Genomic DNA, 22,553 nt, shown 5'->3' on the forward strand with positions numbered 1-22,553 from the left:
CAATTCACCTTCTCTCCCAAGCTGTTAATACCCCCAGTTCCTTATTTATGTTCCTGTTTTCTCTGGCACACATTTGGTTTGACTCCCAACATCCTGTCTCCCTGTACCGTCTTCATACTCAAGTCTGACGTGTGTGTGTGTGTGTGTGTGTGTGTGTGTGTGTGTTCTTTCTTCTTTCCTTTTAGCCCAGGTTAGGTCTTTATGTTTTACAAGAATGATTTCCCCGTGATACCTCCTTTCTTCCATCCCTTACCTTATAGGGGAGCCTCAGAGTTTTACTTAAAAAAATACCTGCTTTTGCATCTTAAATCTCTATTTATCTGAATTGAATTTATCTCTGTTTAATTGAATTGTCTAAGAATGGCCTTTCACTTTGCTGGCTTTAGATACCATGCCTTTATGCATCCCCCCCCAAGAGGTAGAGACAGGGCACCTGAATAGTATTACTTATAGGCCACTGTGGCAGGCTCTGTACCAAGGATAGAAATCGGTCAGTCGTGTGTTATAGTGCTTTGTGATTCACAAGCTTCTCATTTTTGTGGGAACTTGCAAGTGGAACCAGTGTATAGAATTTTTAGGATCTCCATGAGAGTGAAATATTTGGTTCTGGAAGACTTCCTGTATTGGCGATGTGTTAATTAACTGCTTGTCTCTGTTTTTCAAAATCTCATCTTCTTTCAGTCTTACACACGTATGTAATATATATTGAGCATTAATGATTTTCTGCATGGAGATGGAGACCAGTGGCTAATGACAAAATGTGCAACTTTAAAATCATGAAACTTCTGTACGTGGCTCATGAAGGTGACCCTAATTAATTACTTTAAGTTTTATTTCACACTAGTTTCTCACTACTTGACACAAGTATGTACCCTTTTAACTTGATTAAATGTTTATGTCTAGGTAGTTCTTTAATTTACTATTTATGGGAAACTTTAGGAAAAAACCACAAGAGAACGATACACTATGAGGGTTTAAGCAGGTGGAAATATATGGACACTCCTTTTATAATTATCTCACGGAAACCTTAAATAGGTCTTTTTGTCATGTGATCTACCTCATTATTCTTATTAAAGTGATTCGTGTGCTAGAAATGAGAGTATATAAAGGCAGAAGTTAGTAGCCGTTTAGAAATACTACTTTAATGTTCTGCCTCGTACTCTCCCAACAGGTGTCAACAGGTGTGCTCCATGTGTGCACACACAGGAGTGAGGACGGGCAGATGGGTTGTTTGAGTGGTAGGAAATGGCAAGTCAGTACCACCTTCATGTGCCTCAGTGATTCTTGCAGGTTCCTGGAGTCTGTTATATTTTGTTGAGTACAAAGAATTCTGGTTATTTCTAAATAATACCTGGATATTGTCGTTTGAAAACCATGTATTATATCCTTAAAAAATATTTGAGTATTAGGATGATATGTCTTTCCATAAATTAGTCCGTCCTCTTCTAACATCTGATTGCAGCATCGGTGGTTAAAAAGCACAGGATGACATTTAGAAGATGATAGTTACAGCAGAGGTCTTGCTAATTAGATATATGCAGCAGTTTATACTTTGGAAATGAAGAAATTATTAAAAATGTTCTGCAAATGGTTGTTTTCGCCATGAGATTGTCATGTAGTAAAAGCATAAGTTAAGAATAAACCATCTTGCAAAGTCGCCAGTGAGTTTCTTCTGTCCATCCCAAATATGGAGAATTGGGGACCAGAAGAGCACTTCAGTCCCTCTTTAGAAGTCTGTCTTCTACCATTCTTCCCAACAGTGATAGTGACAATAATCTCTTCCTTCTAAGTGCCGTGCTTATTCTGACCCCAAACACTGCATTCACTTCCAAATGCTCTCACACTGTCTTTATGGCTGGGATTCATTTTTTATATTTTAGTTTCTGTTTCTTATGCTTAGTGTTCATTTATTTGTCCCGCTGCCCTCCCTTTAGTAGAGAAATCATTTTACTGTATGTCCTTTTTCTTTTAAATCCCTCTCGTCCTTGGAGGTACTTAGGAAAGTGCTTCTACAAAACTGATGACTGATCAGTGCTGGTGACTGAAGGCTGGTGCTTTATTTCAGTTGAGTTTGTTTTTAATAGTTACATTATCGTGCTTGCTTTCCAGGCACACAAACCAATGGTCTGGACTTTCAGAAGCAGCCCGTGCCTGTTGGGGGAGCAATCTCAACGGCCCAGGCCCAGGCTTTTCTGGGACATCTCCATCAGGTAGGATGCTCTGCTCAACCATCAGGGAGGGTAAAAAGTGGAGGCATGAAACGCGAGGGCCTGGGGAAGTTACTTCAGTGTGTGGGACTTTTTACATTGATTAAAGCCTGTGCTAATCGCACCTAATTGTGTCCTTCTGAATGGGTCGGCTGGACTCCTGTAGCTTAATTGACTATATAGCTATTGACCCCACAGCTGTGTGAAAAAAAGGAATTCTTTGTTATGAATGGAATGTATATAACAACGGGGTTACTGTTTTTGTCACTGTGGGTCTGTGATGGCTCACTGAAGGTAGTAAATTACAAAGTCATCCAAAAGGATGTAGTCACCATTGCCTGAGATCTGCTGAGTAAGGCTCTCAGTTCAGAATATGTCTTCATAAAATGTATCTTCATATGTCTTCTGAGCTCATAAAATATGTTTTTAGACTACCTATGCTTTATATAAAAGAAGCTCCTGTGATTGGAACAGGTAAAATTTTAGAAAGGTCCTCTAAAGCCTATTTATTCTACAAATTCAAAGGGATAGTGTGCAGGCAGACATTAGCATCTTCTCCTAGAGGGAGGCCCTAGTTGACAGACTTTGGTCAGGTGCATAGGTTTGTGTTTCTGAAAGTAGAGAAACTTCTACATGAAGCTTCTGGATAAAATATTAAGATGATTTAGCATCTAAAATAATTTAGGAATATATTGTAGAAGAACAAAAATGTTATTTTCATGTTGATTTTTTTTTTCCCCTAAGAACATATTGTAGCCTCCAACAAGTTTTCTGGTTTCTTAGAGGGATAGCATTTTTGATAGTTTATGTGGCTTATATTAAGTGTCTATCTGGCATAAATTTGTGACGGTCCAAATGTATTTAAAAAAAATCCCTGGGGCGCCTGGGTGGCGCAGTCGGTTAAGCGTCCGACTTCAGCCAGGTCACGATCTCGCGGTCTGTGAGTTCGAGCCCCGCGTCGGGCTCTGGGCTGATGGCTCAGAGCCTGGAGCCTGTTTCCGATTCTGTGTCTCCCTCTCTCTCTGCCCCTCCCCCGTTCATGCTCTGTCTCTCTCTGTCCCAAAATAAATAAACGTTGAAAAAAAAATTAAAAAAAAAAAAAAAAAAATCCCTGAAGGTACATAGATGATATGCAGTCTTTTCTCCATTGGATCCAAATTCCAGGATGAGTACAACTCCTGCATCAGCCACAAGGCCTCCAGCTCAGAATCCTTGAACCTTCAATATGCCCCATACCAAAGGACTTTAAATCAAGGAATTTTAGGGGCTCCCGGGTGGCTCAGTCATTTAAGCATCCGACTTCGGCTCAGGTCGTGATCTCATGGTTCGTGAGTTCGAGCCCCGTGTCGGGCTCTGTGCTGACAGCTCAGAGCCTGGAGCCTGCTTCGGATTCTGTGTCTCTCCCTCTCTGTCTGCCCCTCCCCCACTCATACTCTGTTTCTCTCTTTCTGTAAAATAAATAAACATTTTTTAAAAAATTATAAACAAAGGGCAGCAATCCATTCATTTTAGCTCTGAACTCTATATGAGCTCCATACCAACACTTATACTTAACTTCAGGAAACCTTGAAGTTATATGATATATCGAAAGTGGAACTCATTGTCTTCCTGTCACTGACACTACCATTTTTTCCGTCTCTCAGATTTGAACCCTGGAATAATTCGTGACTTCTTTCTTTATCTATATCCAGTCAGTTGCCAGGATCCTATGTAGTAGCACTGTCTCTCACGTTTCCTACTTTTTGTGCTGACTGCTGCCATTCTGATTTACACTTCACTTATTCTACTCTAACTTATATTCTTTTTCCCCATACATGGTCTTTCTTTATTTTCAGGACATTGACATTTTTGAAGAGTACAAACTAGTCATTCTATAGTGTTGCTCGGTTTGGGTTTGGGGAGGAGTACAACATAAGTAGTATTGTGTTCTTGGTGGATTATACCAGAAGGCACGTGTGTCCTTAGTGGTGACTTTTCCTTTTGTAATTAATAAGTATCAGTGGAGAGATGGTTGAGAATATGTAAATATCATGTTATTCCCCACCTCTCACCCATTAGAGCATCCATTGATGACACTTGCCAGAATCAGGTATTAACGTGGCTGCCAAACAATGTCCCTTATTCTAATATAACCATGGTTTTTTAACTTTCTGAATGCATGAAATGTTGTGACAGACTTTCATGTGTGGATTATAGGACAGAGTCTTTATTTCAGCCAGCAGTTTTGAGTTATGACTATAAACGTTCTAAGGACTTGACTGTATAGGTGTTGTGTGTGTGTATATATACACACGCACACACACACATATGTATATGTAAGGTTTTTACTCTGGTATATACATGAAAATTTTGAAATTAGAATGAGTAGGTAATTCTGATTGTTTATAATGATAAAAATAATGTATGTAAGTAGCTTGTTCTCATGTGTTCTTTATATAATGGATGAATTAAGCTTTTAGAATCTAAGCGTCCAATGATTACAAACAGGATAAGGAGTGTCTAATACAAGAGTGGCACGCCTGATGACGCTTAGTGTGGGAAAACATGTTCAGAAAAGAACTGGTAACAGCATCTTCTGGTAGGAGGTGGAGGAACCGTGAGCTTGTCCATAAAGTTTTACCTCTGTAAGATAGACCTCTTTGTGTTCTTAGTTCTAACTCAGTGACGGGCACTTATAGAGATTCTTGAAATACTTGCTGATGTCAATTTCGAATGATGGATGTCAATAGTATCGTACTAGAACTTTACCTCACTACTTTACTTTTAGGTCCAGCTCGCTGGAACAAGTTTACAGGCTGCTGCTCAGTCTTTAAATGTACAGGTAAGCTGGGTTTTGGGATTATGGATCAGTTTTACTATTTTTCCCATATTTTTTCTGACGTTTTTGTAACGAGCATGCAATAATTTTATAATAGGAAACACTTAGGAGTATTACCTTTTTTTATTACCTAATGTCTTTAAGATCCAAATACTGATAATCATTGACAACACGTTCATAAAAATCCAGTTTATGTTATACTACTGTGAATGACAAAAGGTGAACAAGAGAAGTCTACTTGCAGAGTTGGATGTGTAAGTTTATTTAATTTTTATCTGGGGGAGCATATGTGAGTGTAGGAAGCTGTTTCTGAGTTTTACAGTGATAACACATACCTAAACACAAAGCCAAATAATTTGTAAATCCCTTTTTGTTTCCAGATGCCTTTTTGTGGTTTTATAGTGTAGAGGAAAGAGCACTGGGCTGAGGTACAGAGGTTTCTAGTGTGCATTCTAGCTCTGCCACTAACTAGCTGTATGACCTTTGGCGACTCACTTAACATCCTGGGGTTCTTTTTTTTTACATTTGTTTAACTGGGGAAGTTTTTAGAAGCTTGCCAGGGTCCCTCTCTGCTCTAAAGTGCTGTGCTTCTAAGGTTCGTAACTAAGCCTGGTGTAGTTATTGACGGGCCGCGTCGGATCAAAATTTTAAAAACAAAGGTTAAGTCTGGCTACTTTGCTGATGCACAAATCATGTGGTAAAACATGCAAAGTTCAGTTATTATACGTTACTCCATAATTCAGTCAATCTGCTGCTTCCTTTCGTTATAGTGTTTAGGTAGCTGACAGTCAAGAGGGGAAAGCCATATTCTAAAAGATTGATTTCAGTGTTGCTAATGACTAAAGACCTTGGGTTGAGCGTTCCGGGAACCCAATGGAATATGGACCTGGTAACACATGGAAGCAAGAAGAGAAAAGAAAAGGAGATAATGTGACCTTCCTTTCTGAGGGAGAGGAGGCAGAAAATTGCCTCGGTTGCCATGGTAAACTTTCATCCCTTGGAGAGATGTTGGCAAACAGGCTGTATCTCCAGTGCGGCATGTTTACAGTCCTGCACTGTAATTATCTCCCAATGACTGGCAGAATTAATCAGAGCCTTTATGTTAATTAGCCTTGCTGTAGTCCCCAAAACAGGTGGTAGGAAATATGCAAATCTATGCAGAATTTTAATGCTCGCATAGCCAGTTTTAATTACCATAAAATTTCCTCTTAGTGTCCCTTTTAGGAGTGTGTTCTCTTTCCCTCTTGACTGTAGCGTTTCCCCTCCAAACTTGTGTGTTACTTGATGAGAGATGCTGAATTTGCAGTTATTTTAGATATTAGATCCAAAGTTCTGTGGGTCAAGTTGTCAGCTCCGAGATGATACATGAGGGGGTTTCAGGCTGACCACCAAATACATCTCAGGATGCAGGGGTGGAGGGTCTAATGTAGAGATGGATTGAGAATGTGCTTTCCCTTAGTCCTTAGTTCTGAAGTTGAGATCTGGGTTTCTGAAAAATTCTGTTGATTTGTGGAGGACCAAATTTTTTTTTTCTTAAAAGTTGTTAAGTGTAGCCTTGCTGGCATTGGAACGAGAAGTCTATACCAGCAACTTGTATTGTGGGTAATTTTTACATTTTATTTTTCTACTTTCACGTGTTCCGTATTTGATCATTTCTTTCTTTTGTAGTTAGGAAACGACAAATAAGAAATGTGATTTTTTTTTTTAAAGGGAGAAAAAAGTCTAAAAATGTCCTATATTAAAATTAGGAAAATACAAAGATTAATAAGAAAGGAAAAGAATGAAACCAGAAAACTCATGACTAGATAAATCCATGTTGTAAACAAGTCTTAAAATATGGAGTTATAAGTAGTATTTTTTAATCAGTTACTTGAAATCTCTTATCCCCCCTTCCCTCCCAGTCTAAATCTAATGAAGAATCGGGGGATTCACAGCAGCCAAGCCAGCCTTCCCAGCAGCCTTCAGTGCAGGCAGCCATCCCCCAGACCCAGCTGATGCTGGCTGGAGGACAGATAACTGGGGTAAGTTTTCACTGAGAGAATTATAATAAACTTTCTTTGTGTCAGAACTGCCACGGGCCAATATCTGATTAGAACCGTTTGCTGTAGCACACAAGTGACGTGGTTATGCCTGGCGCTGTTTTCTTCAAAGAGTTTGCTACGCTGTAGGCAGCTCCTTAAAAGGAATTATCTTTGTCATAAGTTTTCGGGGTATCCTTTCTTACTTTTGCAGATGCTCTCGATAAACTAGAGACTTTTTTAAACCCACGTTTCACCTGTTGCTTCATCATGCAGTGGAGTCATCCTCTGATTGAGATCATTATATTGATGAGATTATAGTCGTCAGTTTATTTAGAGTTACGATATCGCTGCAGAGTAGAAGTTCAAGAGTGGGTTAGTACCTACACAAGAAAAATATTTTCTTTAAATTACTGTGTCATGTTCTAAAATGAAACCTCTGGTCTCGTATCCTGGCTCTACAGTTTACTGTGTGAACTCATTACTTCATCTCCCTGTGCCTCAGTTTTCCTTCAGTTAAATGGAGGTGTTGTCTATGTGAGATGCTCACAATATTGTTATATAGATAAAGAATAACAGTGTTTGTAAAAAAAAAAAAGAACAGTGCTTGGCATGTAAGTCAATAAATGTCTTTTATTTTTATTGGTAATAGATCGGCCTTTGTGAATACATTAAACTTTTAACTTTTCAGCCGTCTGTGCTCTAAGACACCAGAAGTATTTTTCCAGTGCTGAACATTTGTCTGTTAAGTTATTTTGCGGGTAGAAAGGCCAGGAGACTGGTAAGGAAGAGTTGTTATTCAATTCACATCACATCAACTCACACAATTTTTTTACTTCCTTTCTTTTAGTTATGTTTTAGAAGTTGCAGAATGGTCTTAAATATCTCCTCGATGGAGATTAATATGTTTATTACGTGAAATATTTGTAAACATCTGTATCTTGACAGCTGTTAAGTTTTTGGATGGTTTCATTTTGATTCTTATGTCTCTGATGCACAAATTGTATTGGACCCTTTTAGAAGGAGGGTTGTGCCACTAAGTGAACGTACACGCGCTTAATATATGTCAGGGTGGGATGCCTTGCTGGCTCAGTCGCTAGAGTATGCAACTCTTGGTCTCGGGATTGTGAGTTGGAGCCCCATGATGGGTTTAGAGATTACAAAAATAAACTAAATACAATACATACATACATACATAAAAGCTTAAAAAAATAAAGTATATATTCCAGGCTTCCTTCTTGTCTGATCAGAACATGCCACCAAAAGGAAGGCTGAACACACTTATTACTTTGTGTCTGAACTAAGTTGCATTATGAAAGCAAGTTTTAATCTGCTCTAAATACATTTCCTGTTTTACTGTTTGGGTCTGTTTCGGGTGATTAGTGTCTATAATAGTAAGAGACCCTTGGGATTCCAGGTTCGTGTGGCTGGAGCTTCTATTAAACCTGGGCTTTAGGATTCATTTGCATGTAAAGAGAGCCGCTGTCCCCACTGTCACCACCTGTTTCACGGAGATAATGTGTTGGAAAGGGGATATAAAGTTGTAGAGACCCAGTGCTTTCAATAACAGAAAGGACTGTGTTGGGGAGGGGCTGTAGGGAGACTTGGACAAGAAACAAATGGAGCTCATATTCTTTAGTCATATCTTAGGACATAATGGAAATGATGGAATATGGCAGAGATTCATGCTAATGGGAAGCAGCTGGGCCTTATCAGTTCTTTCCGCGGTCAGATCCAGCATCCTTGTTCCTCATTCATCTGACTAATCACTTGCTGTTCTGTCGGGTGTAAATTTCTTTTCATATCCTGTCAGCGTGGATTCTTTTTCTTTTCTTGCTTACTAGTTAATTACTTTTTTTGCCTGAACCCTCGAGCCCTGGACACGTTTGAATGATTGTTTAAGTCCAGAGTGAGGACCACCATTCTAATTTAAATGTTCCGCCAGCAGTGGCAGCTCGATTGCTGATCAGCGTTTCAGCTTCGAGCTGACCGTGCGGAGGCGGGTGGCTAAGGTCTCGTAGCCCTTGAGTGACCTACCGCAAAGCAGTCGGCTCGCGTTAGGGGCCCTTCTCCCGCAGGCCGTTCCAAACGTCTGTTCTCATTTTGTTCAGCTTACCTTGACGCCGGCCCAGCAACAGTTACTGCTACAGCAGGCGCAGGCGCAGGCACAGCTGCTGGCCGCCGCGGTCCAACAGCACTCCGCCAGCCAACAGCACAGCGCTGCCGGGGCCACCATCTCAGCCTCCGCCGCCACGCCCATGACGCAGATCCCCCTGTCGCAGCCCATCCAGATCTCCCAGGTGAGTCTCCCTTTGCGCAGGGGCGGGAAGTGAGGAATCAAGCGGCGGGTCTTCTTTAGTACGGAATCCACTTTCTGATCGTCGGCGTGGCTCCTCAAAAGGCGCGAGGAGCGCGAGAGCAGTGAAGTGCGCGGTCGCCTTCCTTACCGCTGAACTAGAAGTAATACGTTTGTTTGCTTATTTGAATTGATATTATAAACACATAACTGATTATTTGAGTAACTGTTTACATTAAGTGACAATTCTCGAATAATTAGTTGGCATATTTCTGAAGCAGGGGATTACTGTATTTATTTTAATTAGCTAATTATGGCAGGCATGGGTTCTTTCATGTGCTCCGCAGTGAATATTGCCACTCATGTGTGAGAGAGACGGCCCGTCCTCTCCCTGCTACGGAGCGATTAACTCTGTGCAGAGCTGTATTCGGATGTGGTTTGGCTCCAGTGTTCACACTTCAGGGCAGAGTATCCAGAGATAATAAAAAGTTACTTGAGAGGCATAGACGGTACTGCCTGGGAAGAAAGGTGTAAATGAAGTCCTTCGTCCCCAGGAGAGGGAAAAAGTCCAAGTATTGGCATCAGTAAGTTCTGTGAAGAGTTCTTATGAGTCTAGCGCTAGACAATTTTCTTTATCCCCCCAGAGAAGACTCAGAAGTAGACTTGCATTGTAGCTAGAGCTTGACTAGGACATTTAAAAGAGCCAGGTAACTATACAAAGCAAAGAATAGGTATCCGACTAATCTTTATGACTATAATATACAAGCTTTTTCAAGATAATGTCTTAATTGTGGCCACTTTCTTCATCACCAAATACGTTTTTAACGTATAAGCTTTGAGACCCTATGTTGACATTATTCTACTAAGATAATGTGTGTGAAAGCACGTTGAAAATTATAAAACACTAGACCGGTGTAATCAAGTTTGATATGTTATGGATTAGGTTTTTATATGGATAACTATTTTTAGGTATTTTTACACTTACTTCTCAGTCGAGTTAGACTGGTACCAAATTAAGGTGGGTTTTTTTTGTTTTTTTGGTTTGTTTTTTTTTTTTTTTTGAGAGCGAGAGAGAGTGCGAGCAGGGGAGGGGCAGAGAGAGGGGGAGACACAGAATCTGAGGCAGGCTCCAGGCTCTGAGTTGTCAGCATAGATCTCGACTCGGGGCTCAAACTCATAAACTGCAAGGTCGTGACCTGAGGCAAAGTCAGACGATTAACCAACTGAGCCACCCAGGCGCCCCTAGACTGGTGCCAAATGTAATGAATCATTATAGATACTTTAATTTATCGATGCAGTTTCAGACACAGCACTCTCCATTTTTATGTAAGAGAAAGATGAGTTGAATATTTAAAACCCCAACGTACTCTTTGCTCACTTGATTTTTAAAACCCATATTGATCCTTCCAGGCTAAAAACACTCAACTGTAACCATTTGTTCTGAGGGAATTTGAAGTAACTATCGAAAACTAGCTTTGACACGAGTCATGACACGGTGGATACGGGCAGAAGTAGCAAGTCCTTACGGCGACTCCAGGTTTCTTCACACGCTCTGTGACCATACCCAGAGCACACCCTGTTTAAAAAGGATGGAAGAATGTAGAATATTGACTCTTCTTTCTGTGGATGACACAGTTCATCTCCTGGGAACCTTATGATCCAGCGAGTTTTCGTTTCAGGATCTCCAATCCGTGTTTTCGTTCTGATTCTCTAGGATCTGCAGCAACTGCAGCAGCTTCAGCAGCAGAATCTCAACCTGCAGCAGTTTGTGTTGGTCCATCCGACCACCAACTTGCAGCCAGCGCAGTTTATCATCTCACAGACGCCCCAGGGCCAGCAGGGTAAGCTCCTCCTCGGCACCCGTCAGCAGCGCACGAGGCTGTCCGCTTCTGCGCCACACGCACCGACTGCTGTCATTTTAACGTTTGGATTAAATCTGACTGTAAACTCAGTATTCGTGTTAAGAAAAATATGTTTTTTAGGGGCGCCTGGCGGCTCTGTCGGTTAGGCGTCTGACCTCGGCTCAGGTCATGATCTCACGGTTTGTGGGTTCGAGCCCCGCATCGGGCTCTCTGCTGTCAGCACGGACCCTACTTGGGATTCTCTGTCCCCCTCTCTCTCTGCCTCTCTCTCTCAAAAATCAATTTAAAAAAAAGAAGAAGAAGAAGAAGAAAGAGGGATGCCTGGGTGGCTCAGGTCATGATCTCGTGGTCTGTGGGTTCAAGCCCCGCATGGGGCTCTGTGCTGACAGCTCAGAGCCTGGAGCCCGCTTCGGATTCTGTGTCCCCCTCTCTGCCCCTCCCTAGCTCATGCTCTGTCTCTCTCTCAAAAATAAACAAACATTAACCAAAAAATGGGTTTTTTTTATTTTGGGTTTTTTTTTAGCTAAGGAAAAAAAAAAACTATTTTTGGTCATGCATGCCACATATTGAAGATCATCCTTTACTGCCTTTCATCTGTTCAATCTCTCATGGTGAACCAAGAGTTTGGTCAAAAATCTAAGTGAAATCTTTCCAACATAAATTACTTCTAGTATTTTGATAGTTTTTCTTGGGAATGTATTTAAAAAATGTGGACTGAGCATTAAAAGCATATGCTTCTAACAATCTTTTGTTCTCTTTTAAAGTTTGAGAAGGAGAGAGTGTTATATTAGAAATAGCAAACTTTTGAGTTACAAAAAACACATTTAAGGCCTCTTAGTGGTAAATTTCTGTATCAGATAAGTTCAATTCTTGTGTGTAAGGTTAGTGGAGGTTAGAGTAGAGAGATTCAGGGTATCAAGGCTTCACCCCAGCGAACGTTAGTGCATTGCTACCATTTCCTCATTATTTTTGTCCTTTAGCCTTTTTCTTCTTGATCATTCATTCCAAAATCTTTCTTTGCGTAAATACCTGTTCCACTTAACAGATAGCTTGCTCCTGTCATGAATCAGACAATTCTCTGGCCCAATATATACCGGCAGTTTCTGATGGATGCTGGGTTAAGAAGGTGAGCTCTTTTGGGACACCTGGGTGGCAAAGTCGATTAAGCGTCCGACCTCAGCTCGGGTCGTGATCTTGCGGTTCATGAGTTTGAGCCCCGTGTCGAGCTCTGTGCTGACAGCTCAGAGCCTGGAGCCTGCTTCAGATTCTGTGTCTCCCTCTCTCTGCCCCTCCCCGACTCATGCTCTGTCTGTCTGTCTCTCTCTCAAAAGTAAATAAAAACATTTAAAAAAAAAGAAGGTGAGCTCTTTTTAGAGTTTCAAGCTTGCTTCCATTTAGAATACTTCTTCATTTTCATCCATTCCTTACTAAAATAAAGGATTGGCCAATCAGAGAGATCATCAGACAGGTTATCAAAGACATATATCAGTTTTAGGTTTTGTTGTTTTTTTTTTAACGTTCGTTTATTTATTTATTTATTTATTTATTTATTTATTTATTTATTGAGAGAGAGAGAGAGAGAGAGAGAGAGAGAGAGAATCCCAAGCTCCGCGCTGTCAGCGCAGACCCCAAAGCGAAGCTCAGTCCCACGAACCGTGAGATCATGACCTGAGCTGAAATCAGGAGACAACCGCTCAGCCACCTGAGCCACCCAGGTGCCCCTATATCGGTTTCAGTTTTATGTCCCATATCTTACTGCCCAAGTTGTAGTTAACAAGATTGAATTTTAGGCAAGTAAGACATTAAGAATTTTAAGACTGACGAGACTATCAAAAGATCAGCTGGAAATTTTCATTTCACTTTCTTATTCTCTATTTTGCCATATGTTCAGAGGAATCCTTAGTGTATCTGACAGGACATTTGTGTTTTCCAGGTCTCCTGCAAGCGCAAAATCTTTTAACGCAACTACCTCAGCAAAGCCAAGCCAACCTCCTACAGTCGCAGCCAAGCATCACCCTCACCTCCCAGGTCAGTTTTCTCCCACTGAGGATTACTTTCTCTTACCCTGATGTTTTGAGGGACTCTTGGACTTGGTTCAATTAAAAACACAACAGATCCCCACAGTACCCTAATAAAAATAATCCAGATAGTTTTCATACTGAGCAAAAATTCAAAGCAAGACTTATCAGCTTGATAAAGCAATACTATCGGATTGATGTAGTCTTTGAAAATGTCCAAGGAGTTCCTGTTTTCTTCTGTATTTATAAAAACTAACCGTGTTGGTGGCAAATGAGGACTGAGTTCTGGCTCGTCGACCATCCTCCCCTCCAGCCCTCCCCTCTCTGTAGCTGGCAGGAGAGCTTACCACTGGCACCAGAAACCCACCGCTTCAGTTAAAACACATCGCGGTCCTCTGCCCTTTTGAAGAAACTGCAAAGGAGTTCCGATCCCCGTGTTTTCTTTCAACTTTGAGATGTTGCTTTAGCTCATTTCTACCAGAGTTTAGCTCTATCATAAAGTATAGGTCTAGACATCTTGAGATGTAAGCTTTAGACCTCTTTCACTTCTTAACCAGCTGTGACTTTGAGCACGTCATTTCATTTCTTCATCTGTGAATTAGGTAATTGAACTGGCTGATCCTGAATCACTCTTCAGCTCTGATTCGCTTTGTCTCTACTCTTGCAAGTTCTCACTAACATATGGCCAGATTTGACAAAATTCCACATCTGTTTATGATAAAAAAGAAATAACAAAAAACAAAACTCTTGCAAACTAGGAATAGGTTTCCAACCTGGTAAAAGTCATCTACAAAAAAAAAAACCCTACATCGTACCACCAAGATCAGGAATAAGGCAAGGATGTCCACTGTTACCACCTTTTTTTTTTTTTTTAAACATTTATTTATTTATTTATTTATTTATTTATTTATTTATTTATTTATTTATTTATTTAGAGAGCATGTGTGCACGAGCAGGGGAGAAGCAGGGGGAGAGAGGGGGGGAGAGAGAGCATCCCAAGCAGGCTCTGACTTGATTTCACAAACTGTAAGATCACAGCCTGAGCTGAGATTAAGAGTTGAATGCTTAACCACTTGAGTCACCCAGGTGCCCCAACTGTTAACCACTTCTATTCAGCATTTTGCCTGAGGTCTTAGCAGTGCAGTAAGACAAGAAAAAGAAATAAAGGACATGTAGATTAGGAAGGAATATGTAAAACGTTTTAATTGGCAGAGGACATCATTGTCTATGTTAAAATCCTAAGGGATCTACAAAAAACTGCTGGAATTAATAAGCGAGTTTAGCAAGTATGTAGGATACAAAGTCGGTGTTAACAATGATCATTTGGCAGTTGAACTTAAGAGGAAAAATATTTACCCTGCTTACAGATAAATTTCACAAAACATTTGCAAGACTTATATGTAATTTTCAATAGTGAAATTAATCAAAACCTAAATAAATAGAGGGCTATAATGTGTTCATGAATCAGAAGACTTCGGTTGTTAAAACGTGAATTCTTTTCCAAATTGATCTATATATTCAACACAATTCCTATCAGTGCCCAGCAGCCTTTTTTAAACAGAAATTTGCATCATGTTTCTAACATTTATATGGAATTGTAGAGGACGTAGAAAAATCAAATAATTTTGAAAAATAAGAAAGTTGAAAGACTGCCTCATGTCAAAATTAATACAAAGCCACAGTAATGAAGACAGCATGATAACAGCATATGAACAGAAATGAAATAGAATAGAAGATTAAGTAGACCCACACATCTATGGCCAACGGATTTTCCACAAAGGTGCCAAAGATTTCGGTGAGAAAAGGAAAGTCTTTGGTTATGTGTAGGCAAAAACAAACAGGCAAACAATTTACAATGATTAATTTGAAAAGGGTAATAAGACCTAACCTTCCAGAAGAAAACTTAGGAAAAAAGTCTTTGTGTCCTTGGGTAAGATAATGGTTTCTTAAATAGGACACAAAAACACTCTTCATAAAAGAAAAAAATTGACAAATTTAATTTTATAAAAATTAAAATCTTTTTGTTAAAAGCATAAAAGAAAAGCCACAAACTGGAAGAAAATATTCTTCAAATTTATATCTGATAAAAGACTTGTGTCTAGAATTTATAACTAATTCACAAACTCAGTAATAAGCCTGACTTTTTAAAAAGGGGGGGTGTGCAAAATATTTGAAAATACTTCACCAAAGAAGATATGTGAATGCCCAGTAACCATATAAAAAGATGCTGAAAATCATTGGTCATCAGGGAAACGCAAATGACATATCACTACATACCCACTAGAATGGGCAAAATCAAAAAGACTATGATAGTACCAAGTGTGAAGCAACTGGGCTCTTTGATATATTATTGATGGGGTTGCAAACACTTTGGAAAACAGTTTGGCAGTTTCTTATACAGGGTACCTTATGACCTAGCAATTCTACTTCTAGAAATGAATGTCCACACAAAGACCTATATATAAATGTTCAAAGCAGTTTTACCCATCATCACACCAAACTGGAAATAACCTAAATGTCCATCGACTAATGAATAGGTAACATAACTTTTGGCATATCCATATGATAGAATGCTGTTCAGCAGTAGAAAGGAATATACTTCTGAAACATTTACCAACACGTATGAAGTTTGGAAGCATTATGTTAAGTGAAAGAAGCCAAACATAAAAGACTGCATACTGTATGATTCAATGTGTGTGGCATTTTAGAACAGACAAAACCATAGGGACAGAAATTGTATCAGTGCTTGCCGGGGGCTTGGGGGCTAGGGATGGGGAATGGAGGGCAAAGAGCATAAAGGAACTTCTGTGGGGGATAGAAATGTTCTGTACCTTAAATGTGGTGGCAGTCACGTGACTACATACGGTTGTCAGAACATCAGACCGCATACTTTTAAGTTGTGCATTTAATTGTGAATATGCCGCATATAAAAAATCAGGTTGGAGTCTTGCAAAAGCCTGTTCCAGCAGTTCCTCCCTGGCCTTCGTGCGCCGCACACAGTGGCAGGGCTGGTGTGGCGCCATCCTGACTCCTGCTCACTGAGTTCTACTCTGCCGTTTCTAGATCTGGCCCAGTCCAACCTGAGGTTTCTGGAGTTGGGGTGACTTATCTGTAACCACCCCACCTAAAGGTACCCAAGCCATTTTTAGTCCTTTACTATTTGAGAACGGGGCTCCTTCAAGCCTGGAGATGAAATAACAAACAGTCTGGTGGTTGAGGCTCACGTCTACCTGTCAACCAGTCTCACTGCGAAGCGTGTAGCTGCATAGGGTTCTCACGTGGTTGGTGCTGGTTTGGACTCCTCCAGACTGGTCAGGTTGAAAATTGCTCAGTGTCAACAACACATAACAGAGGTGAACTTGGCTGTCTTCATTGAAGCAGGATGATAGAGACTGGCTTACTCTGGTTGTAGGCCTGTGCGATGCCTATTGTGTAGTTTTCTGGCCCAGTTGGTTCCGTTGGAAAGAGCTTATTACTAACCAGGTCAGAGTTGGAGGTATTTGACGCATTTAAATTACAAGAAAACTCCTAGCCGGAGCCCTCATTTGTAACCCTGGCCTGTAATCTCTCATGTGGCCACTGTTCATAGGAAGGGTCAACAGAGCAATTACGCTGCAGCCAGGGTAGTACCTTCTGCTAATGAGGACTCACAAGGGCAGGCTCTACTCGGGGCGTGTGAGTAAAACAGAGTAGCCTTGTGTTTGTGTAAGAAGGAAATGGAGTATTTTCTTTAAAAGGAAAAGAGATCATTCTTTCATGTCCCCAAATAAATTGTAGATAGATTTAAATAAATATTTTAAAACATATAGAGGAAGCAAGCAGACCATTAAAAGGAATTTTCGAGTTCGAAATAAGTGAAAGCTCTCTTAGATTTGAAGCAAGAGAAGATCCTAGAAAGGAGGAAAAAAAAGTTCACCCAAATGACAATTTAAAGCTTATGTACCCCGAAAAATAAAAGGAAAAAGGCAGGTTGGAAAAATTATTTGTACTAACACAACAGACAGAGGCTTAATCTATAACAATTGATGAGCTCTTTAAGGATGAGGACAAGGAGATCATTAATACATATATGGGTTATGGATATAAATCCAATTGATAAAAGAAATACAGATAATAAATGACACGTGGGAAACTTTTATTTTGAGTAATAAGAGAAATTCAAATAAAGGTGATAGTGAAGTACCATGCACTCCTTCAATTAGCAAAACATTTTTAAAAACTGCCAACACAAACCATGTGGAGGAAACTAGCATCATGTAGTGAGAACCAACATTATGGTGTGTATCAAGAGCTATAGAATTGTTTATGGTGTACCCTTTATCCAGTTACAGAAAATGACTTCTGAATTTATCTCAACTTATTACAAGGGTGGGGAAAAGAATCATGTGCACAAAATTTCTCATTCTGGCGTTAACTGTGTTAGTGAAAACATAAATGAAGAAGCATCTGTTAACAAAGAAATTGTTAAATAAATTATAGTATTGCGTCAGTCAGCCTTTGAAAATGATAATTATGAAACGGAGTATAAAATTATATATACTATAATTACAGTTAAAGTTGAGAATGTAGATCCGAGGGAGGGAGGTAATGGATAAGTTTAGGGCATTGTGGGTGGTGACAGTACATATTCATGGAGGTAGGCTTATCTTCAAATTCATCAAGATGTACACATTAAATATATACAGCCTTTTTTTATATGTCAGTCATACCTGAGTATAAACAAAGTTTACTGCTTTGATTTTGTGCCTTATGGTCCCTTCCAATGTCTTGATCATATCATAAAGGTTACTCTGATCTGTGAGATGCGTGCCTTGTAATTGAAGATTTGAAAATTGTTTACGATTTGTAAGAGAAACATTTACAGATGCAATAAACTTTATGCAACAAATTAAAAATAGGATTAAAAAAAAGGAAAGAAATACAGGTCAACGGAAATTACAAAAGAAAACAAAAAAAGCTATTAAGTTATTTAAACTGTAGATGATTTACTTTTCGCCCTTAAAATTGTTTTATTCTTATCGTTTTTATCATACCGTGTCACAAGTTGGAGATGACGATAGTGGTAAACAAGATAGATATATGGTCCCTGCTGTTTTGAGACTCGTGGTTTAAGTGGCATATTTATGAAATAGAGTCTTTAAAATAAAGTCGGATTTATTATGTATACTCTGAATATGCATAAGATACATGCATTCAGAACACTTGAAAACCCACATATCATGGGTTTCATTTTGGTGTATTTGTTTCCATGGACTTCCACGGAAACCTGAACTGGAATCTGGCAGGCACAATCTCACACGCTGCCCTTCTCACGGGACGTTATGTCGTACCTCCCACGGTGTCACGTGGTCCTCATGGTTCTTCGTGAACGGAGCCGTTTCCTTAAGTTGTTCCCTTGTGACGCATTCCAGTTACAAACCGAGGTATCATTTTTGTGCGCCGGTTCTTCTCCTCCCGTTCCTTGTCACAGCCAGCAACCCCAACGCGCACAATAGCGGCAACCCCGATTCAGACACTTCCACAGAGCCAGTCAACACCAAAGCGAATTGATACCCCCAGCTTGGAGGAGCCCAGTGACCTTGAGGAGCTTGAGCAGTTTGCCAAGACCTTCAAACAAAGACGAATCAAACTCGGATTCACTCAGGTAGGACGAACCCACCGTTAACCTAGGTCTCCCTCCCCGACTAGGTCCAGGTATGCGCTTTACGTGTCCAGGGAAGCTTCGGAGGAACAGTATATTCCCTGGCCCTGTTTTTTGGTTTTAGACTGCGGCTTTTTCTTAGCCACTTCCTGCCCTCATAAATTTAGACTGTTATCATATATTCAGTTATGAATGTATGATTTAATGTTAGATTAAAACCTTTACGATTTCTCTCAGAACACAGGCCTCTGAAATCATCATTCGGATGATACCGATAAACGGTGAGGGCTTAAAAGATATGTTTGGGGCTGCTGTAACTGTAGTGAGGGTTTTGTTATTTGTAGAACATCTGGTTCTAGGCCTTAGGGCTCTGTCTGCAAGAGGGAGAGAATAAAGATTGCAGGGTCTCTTATAGTAGCTGAAAGGGGAAAAGTTTGAAAGACTTGTTTAAAAACAGATTTTTGGGAGAGAGAGAAGGAGGCCAAATAGAGAGAGAGAGAGAGAGACACACACACAATAAGCCCAAATTGACACTAATTAAACAAATAGGAATCTGGTAAATCTGAAAAGTCCAAATGAATCAAAATCCAAATTAATTTTTTTTAATGTCCCCTAGCAGACAGCTTTTAATGTGGAATAAGTTTAATGGTTCAAACAGGCATCTGGGTATATAGCGTTTTTGTTCCAAGCACTACCACTGACTTACTCTTTGATTAATCTGTTACAAAGAATAGTTTTAAAGCAGGAAAAGAATTAAACGGGTAACAATGATATAAAATGATATAAGATCCTTAGATGAAAAAAAGTTACTGAAGTATAGATCGGGTTGAGTGTTTTTATGCAATCAGGGGAAACCTGATGTTTTCTTAGAATATAATTACTGTTTGAAGGTTAAGTCACGACTTAAACACTAAGTTGAAAGTAAAGTTACGCGCAGCAGTGGTAGGTGAAAACCCAGGGATCTATCCCTGTTTGTTTTCTGTGTGTTTTTAAGAACAGACTTATTCCTTATGTTACTTTGGTAACTTGTTTTTGCTCAAAGAAATTAATTGTGTATTGGAAACAAGAAATGATTTTTTTAAATAGGTGGAGTTTTAGAAAAAATGCAGTTATCTTTGTGAGGGGTTTCAGTTGTGAAGAAACACATTACAGTTCAGAAAGGTTTTAATGCTTTTGAAGCGCTTAAACGATCTAGCCTGTTTTTTCCAGAAGAAAGCTGAGGATACAACTAGATCGGTAGAGGTAGGCTAAGCTTGAACAAGTATGAGGTTGGCATATTTAGCAGTGCTGCAGCTTTTAGGCTATTAGCACAGCATACTCTTAGGTTCCCTAGGAGATTGTTGCCTCGGTGATACGCCAAGGATATTAAGGCTTTTAAAAATCTTTACCTTTGACCCACCTAGTGGTTTGCCTTTCTGTGGCATTTGACCCAACATATTGCCAGTGTTGCGTCTCCTGCTCTTTCTCTTTTACATAAAGGAGCTTCCTTATGGTCTGGTGCTTTATGGTTTTATCCTATTATTTGGTATAATTGTTACTTGTTTTTCAGAATGACTTTGACTTGCCAGTGGCAGCATTTCACAAAATTTAACTGCGTGGATTAAAGCATATATTTCTGGTGGAGGATGGGAAAATCAACCTTTGTTTTTAAGTCACACACTCCAGTTGTAGTCCTTCAAAGGTTGCTTTGTATCCAGTTTGTTTATATATACACACAGGGGAACTTCCCTTCAACTTGCTGGTTTAAACAAAAACTCCCTATTCTCTGAGTAAATAGACATGTTATTAGAGGTTTTAAACAGTAATTTTCTAATTACTTAATTGGTTAAAGGATTGCTGTAGATGTCACTGTATACTTGGGAGGCATACCATAGTATAACACTTCTGTTGCGCGTAGCACATTCGTTATTTCCTAATCCCGATCTTTGTTCCTTTTTTTCCTTTTGCGTTTTTAAAAAATATCAAAGAGATACAACTTAGTTCAGATAATGTGTGAGGCAGCTGCTTAAAACGTTTACAATTGTGAGGAAGAACCCAACGTGGTAATTACAAGAGCACTGAACTGAGCATCTATCAAATTAATGAGAATTAATATATTAACTGAGAGACCTGTTGCTTTTTATTCATTTAAATAATTTAAATATGAAATAAAATTGTATTATAAATCTCAAGTGGATTTGTCATAGTTGTAGTGAGCTGATGGCGTAGCTTTATTTAGGCACAGCTACCATTTAGGGCGTTGTTTATTTTTATAACGATGTGATTTTTGATGGGTTATTTTTGTTTACTTACTAATTCTGTTACTTTTCATAGATATCATAGAGGTTTTTGAGAAATTCTCAGCAAATTACGTAGATATGGTGTCAGAAGACATTTATTTTCATCTGACCACGACAACAGATCTTACACTCAAAGAATTGCAAGGTGTAGTTGGCCCCACCCAGCTTTCTAGAAAGCTGTCATCTAAACAAACAAAGTGGCCCAGAACATGAATATATGTGACAAACAAAGTATGTTTAGGGCCTGAAATACAGTAGGCACTTAGTGAATATTTGTTGATTGAATGAAGATTTAATACATATTTAGAGAGATCGATGCTGAACACCTGTATCTACAGATACACTTGTATATAAATATAATAGATAGCATTTACGCCCCGCTCGCTCTGTCCTGGTTCTTTCAGTTTTACTATAATTGGAAGGAGGTCAATGAGCAGTCCATTTCTGTTCTACTCGGAGATAGTATATTCAGAGTTGTCAATAAAACTTTCTGTGATGATGGGAATGTTCTGTGCGGTACGATAGCCACTACCCACGTGTGGCTGTTGAGTCCTTGAAAGGCAGCTAGTGGTGCGGAGGAACCGAGTTTTTAATTTACTTAATTTTAATTAAATCTAAATAGCCCCATCAGTTGAAGTTCAGATAATCTCTGTACCTTATTGTATTTTATCGTATAGTTTGAATATTTTTCCTCTGTTAAACTTCTTGTCAGAAGTTGTGCACCAGTAAGAAACTAGGAGTTTAAAAAACAACAACAAAAAAAGGTTTTTTCCTTTCCTTAACTACCACCTAATGTAGGTGCTAATAGGCAATGTAGTATCCAGAAGATGGATTGGTAGGGATAAGGGGGGAATCAAAGGACTGGGATAATCCCAATTCAAAATAAGGGTTGCCACAATGGTCGGGAGCTAAGTGTTTCATAGTGGCATTGGCCGTGTAGTGCTTAGAGCTAGAAATGTTGCCTTTCTGGCCTGCCACTAAACTAATTGAAATGAGAGCGTGAATCACTTAAACTCCATGAGTTTCTATCACCTGTATATAAAATAACTATTAAGATATGGCCTTTTCCAGCCTTAACAAGAGAGATTCAGCTGGAAGAAAAGTATTGTATACATTTCAAAGGTTATAGGCTTATAAAGAAAGTCATCTTTTGTAATATATTCAGGGGATCATTGTTCTATTGCTATAAGGTTACCAAGTTTCCAGGGCCCATGAAGGTTTAACTAAATGGGTCAAACCTCTCTACTGTGAATTTCTCTCTCTATAATGGTTACAAAAGTAGTCTTTTAGGATACCTGTTTTTGTAACCAACTTTGAAATCCAAACTAAGGGTGGAAAATAGATTTTTCCACTGCTTCCAGAAATACTTTATGGGCCTGGGGTTTGGGGGGGGGGGGGCGCTGAGGGGGATGGG

General features: G+C 39.5%; 1 protein-coding gene across 4 annotated transcripts in view; it reads left to right on the forward strand.

The window, feature by feature from the left end:
- The window catches only part of POU2F1 (POU class 2 homeobox 1), a 185,231-nt gene that overhangs the window by 130,537 nt on the left and 32,141 nt on the right, over positions 1-22,553 (forward strand). For all 4 annotated transcript variants that reach the window (XM_030301799.1, XM_030301796.1, XM_030301798.2 and 1 more), the window contains exons 3-9: positions 2,110-2,210; positions 4,975-5,028; positions 6,927-7,046; positions 9,155-9,343; positions 11,054-11,180; positions 13,135-13,229; positions 18,690-18,863. In XM_030301799.1, coding sequence (XP_030157659.1) covers positions 2,110-2,210; positions 4,975-5,028; positions 6,927-7,046; positions 9,155-9,343; positions 11,054-11,180; positions 13,135-13,229; positions 18,690-18,863 — 860 coding nt within the window. The remainder of the gene's footprint in view (positions 1-2,109; positions 2,211-4,974; positions 5,029-6,926; positions 7,047-9,154; positions 9,344-11,053; positions 11,181-13,134; positions 13,230-18,689; positions 18,864-22,553) is intronic.

Source organism: Lynx canadensis, chromosome F1 (genome assembly GCF_007474595.2).
Source record: "Lynx canadensis isolate LIC74 chromosome F1, mLynCan4.pri.v2, whole genome shotgun sequence".
Classification (NCBI taxonomy): Eukaryota; Metazoa; Chordata; class Mammalia; order Carnivora; family Felidae; genus Lynx; species Lynx canadensis.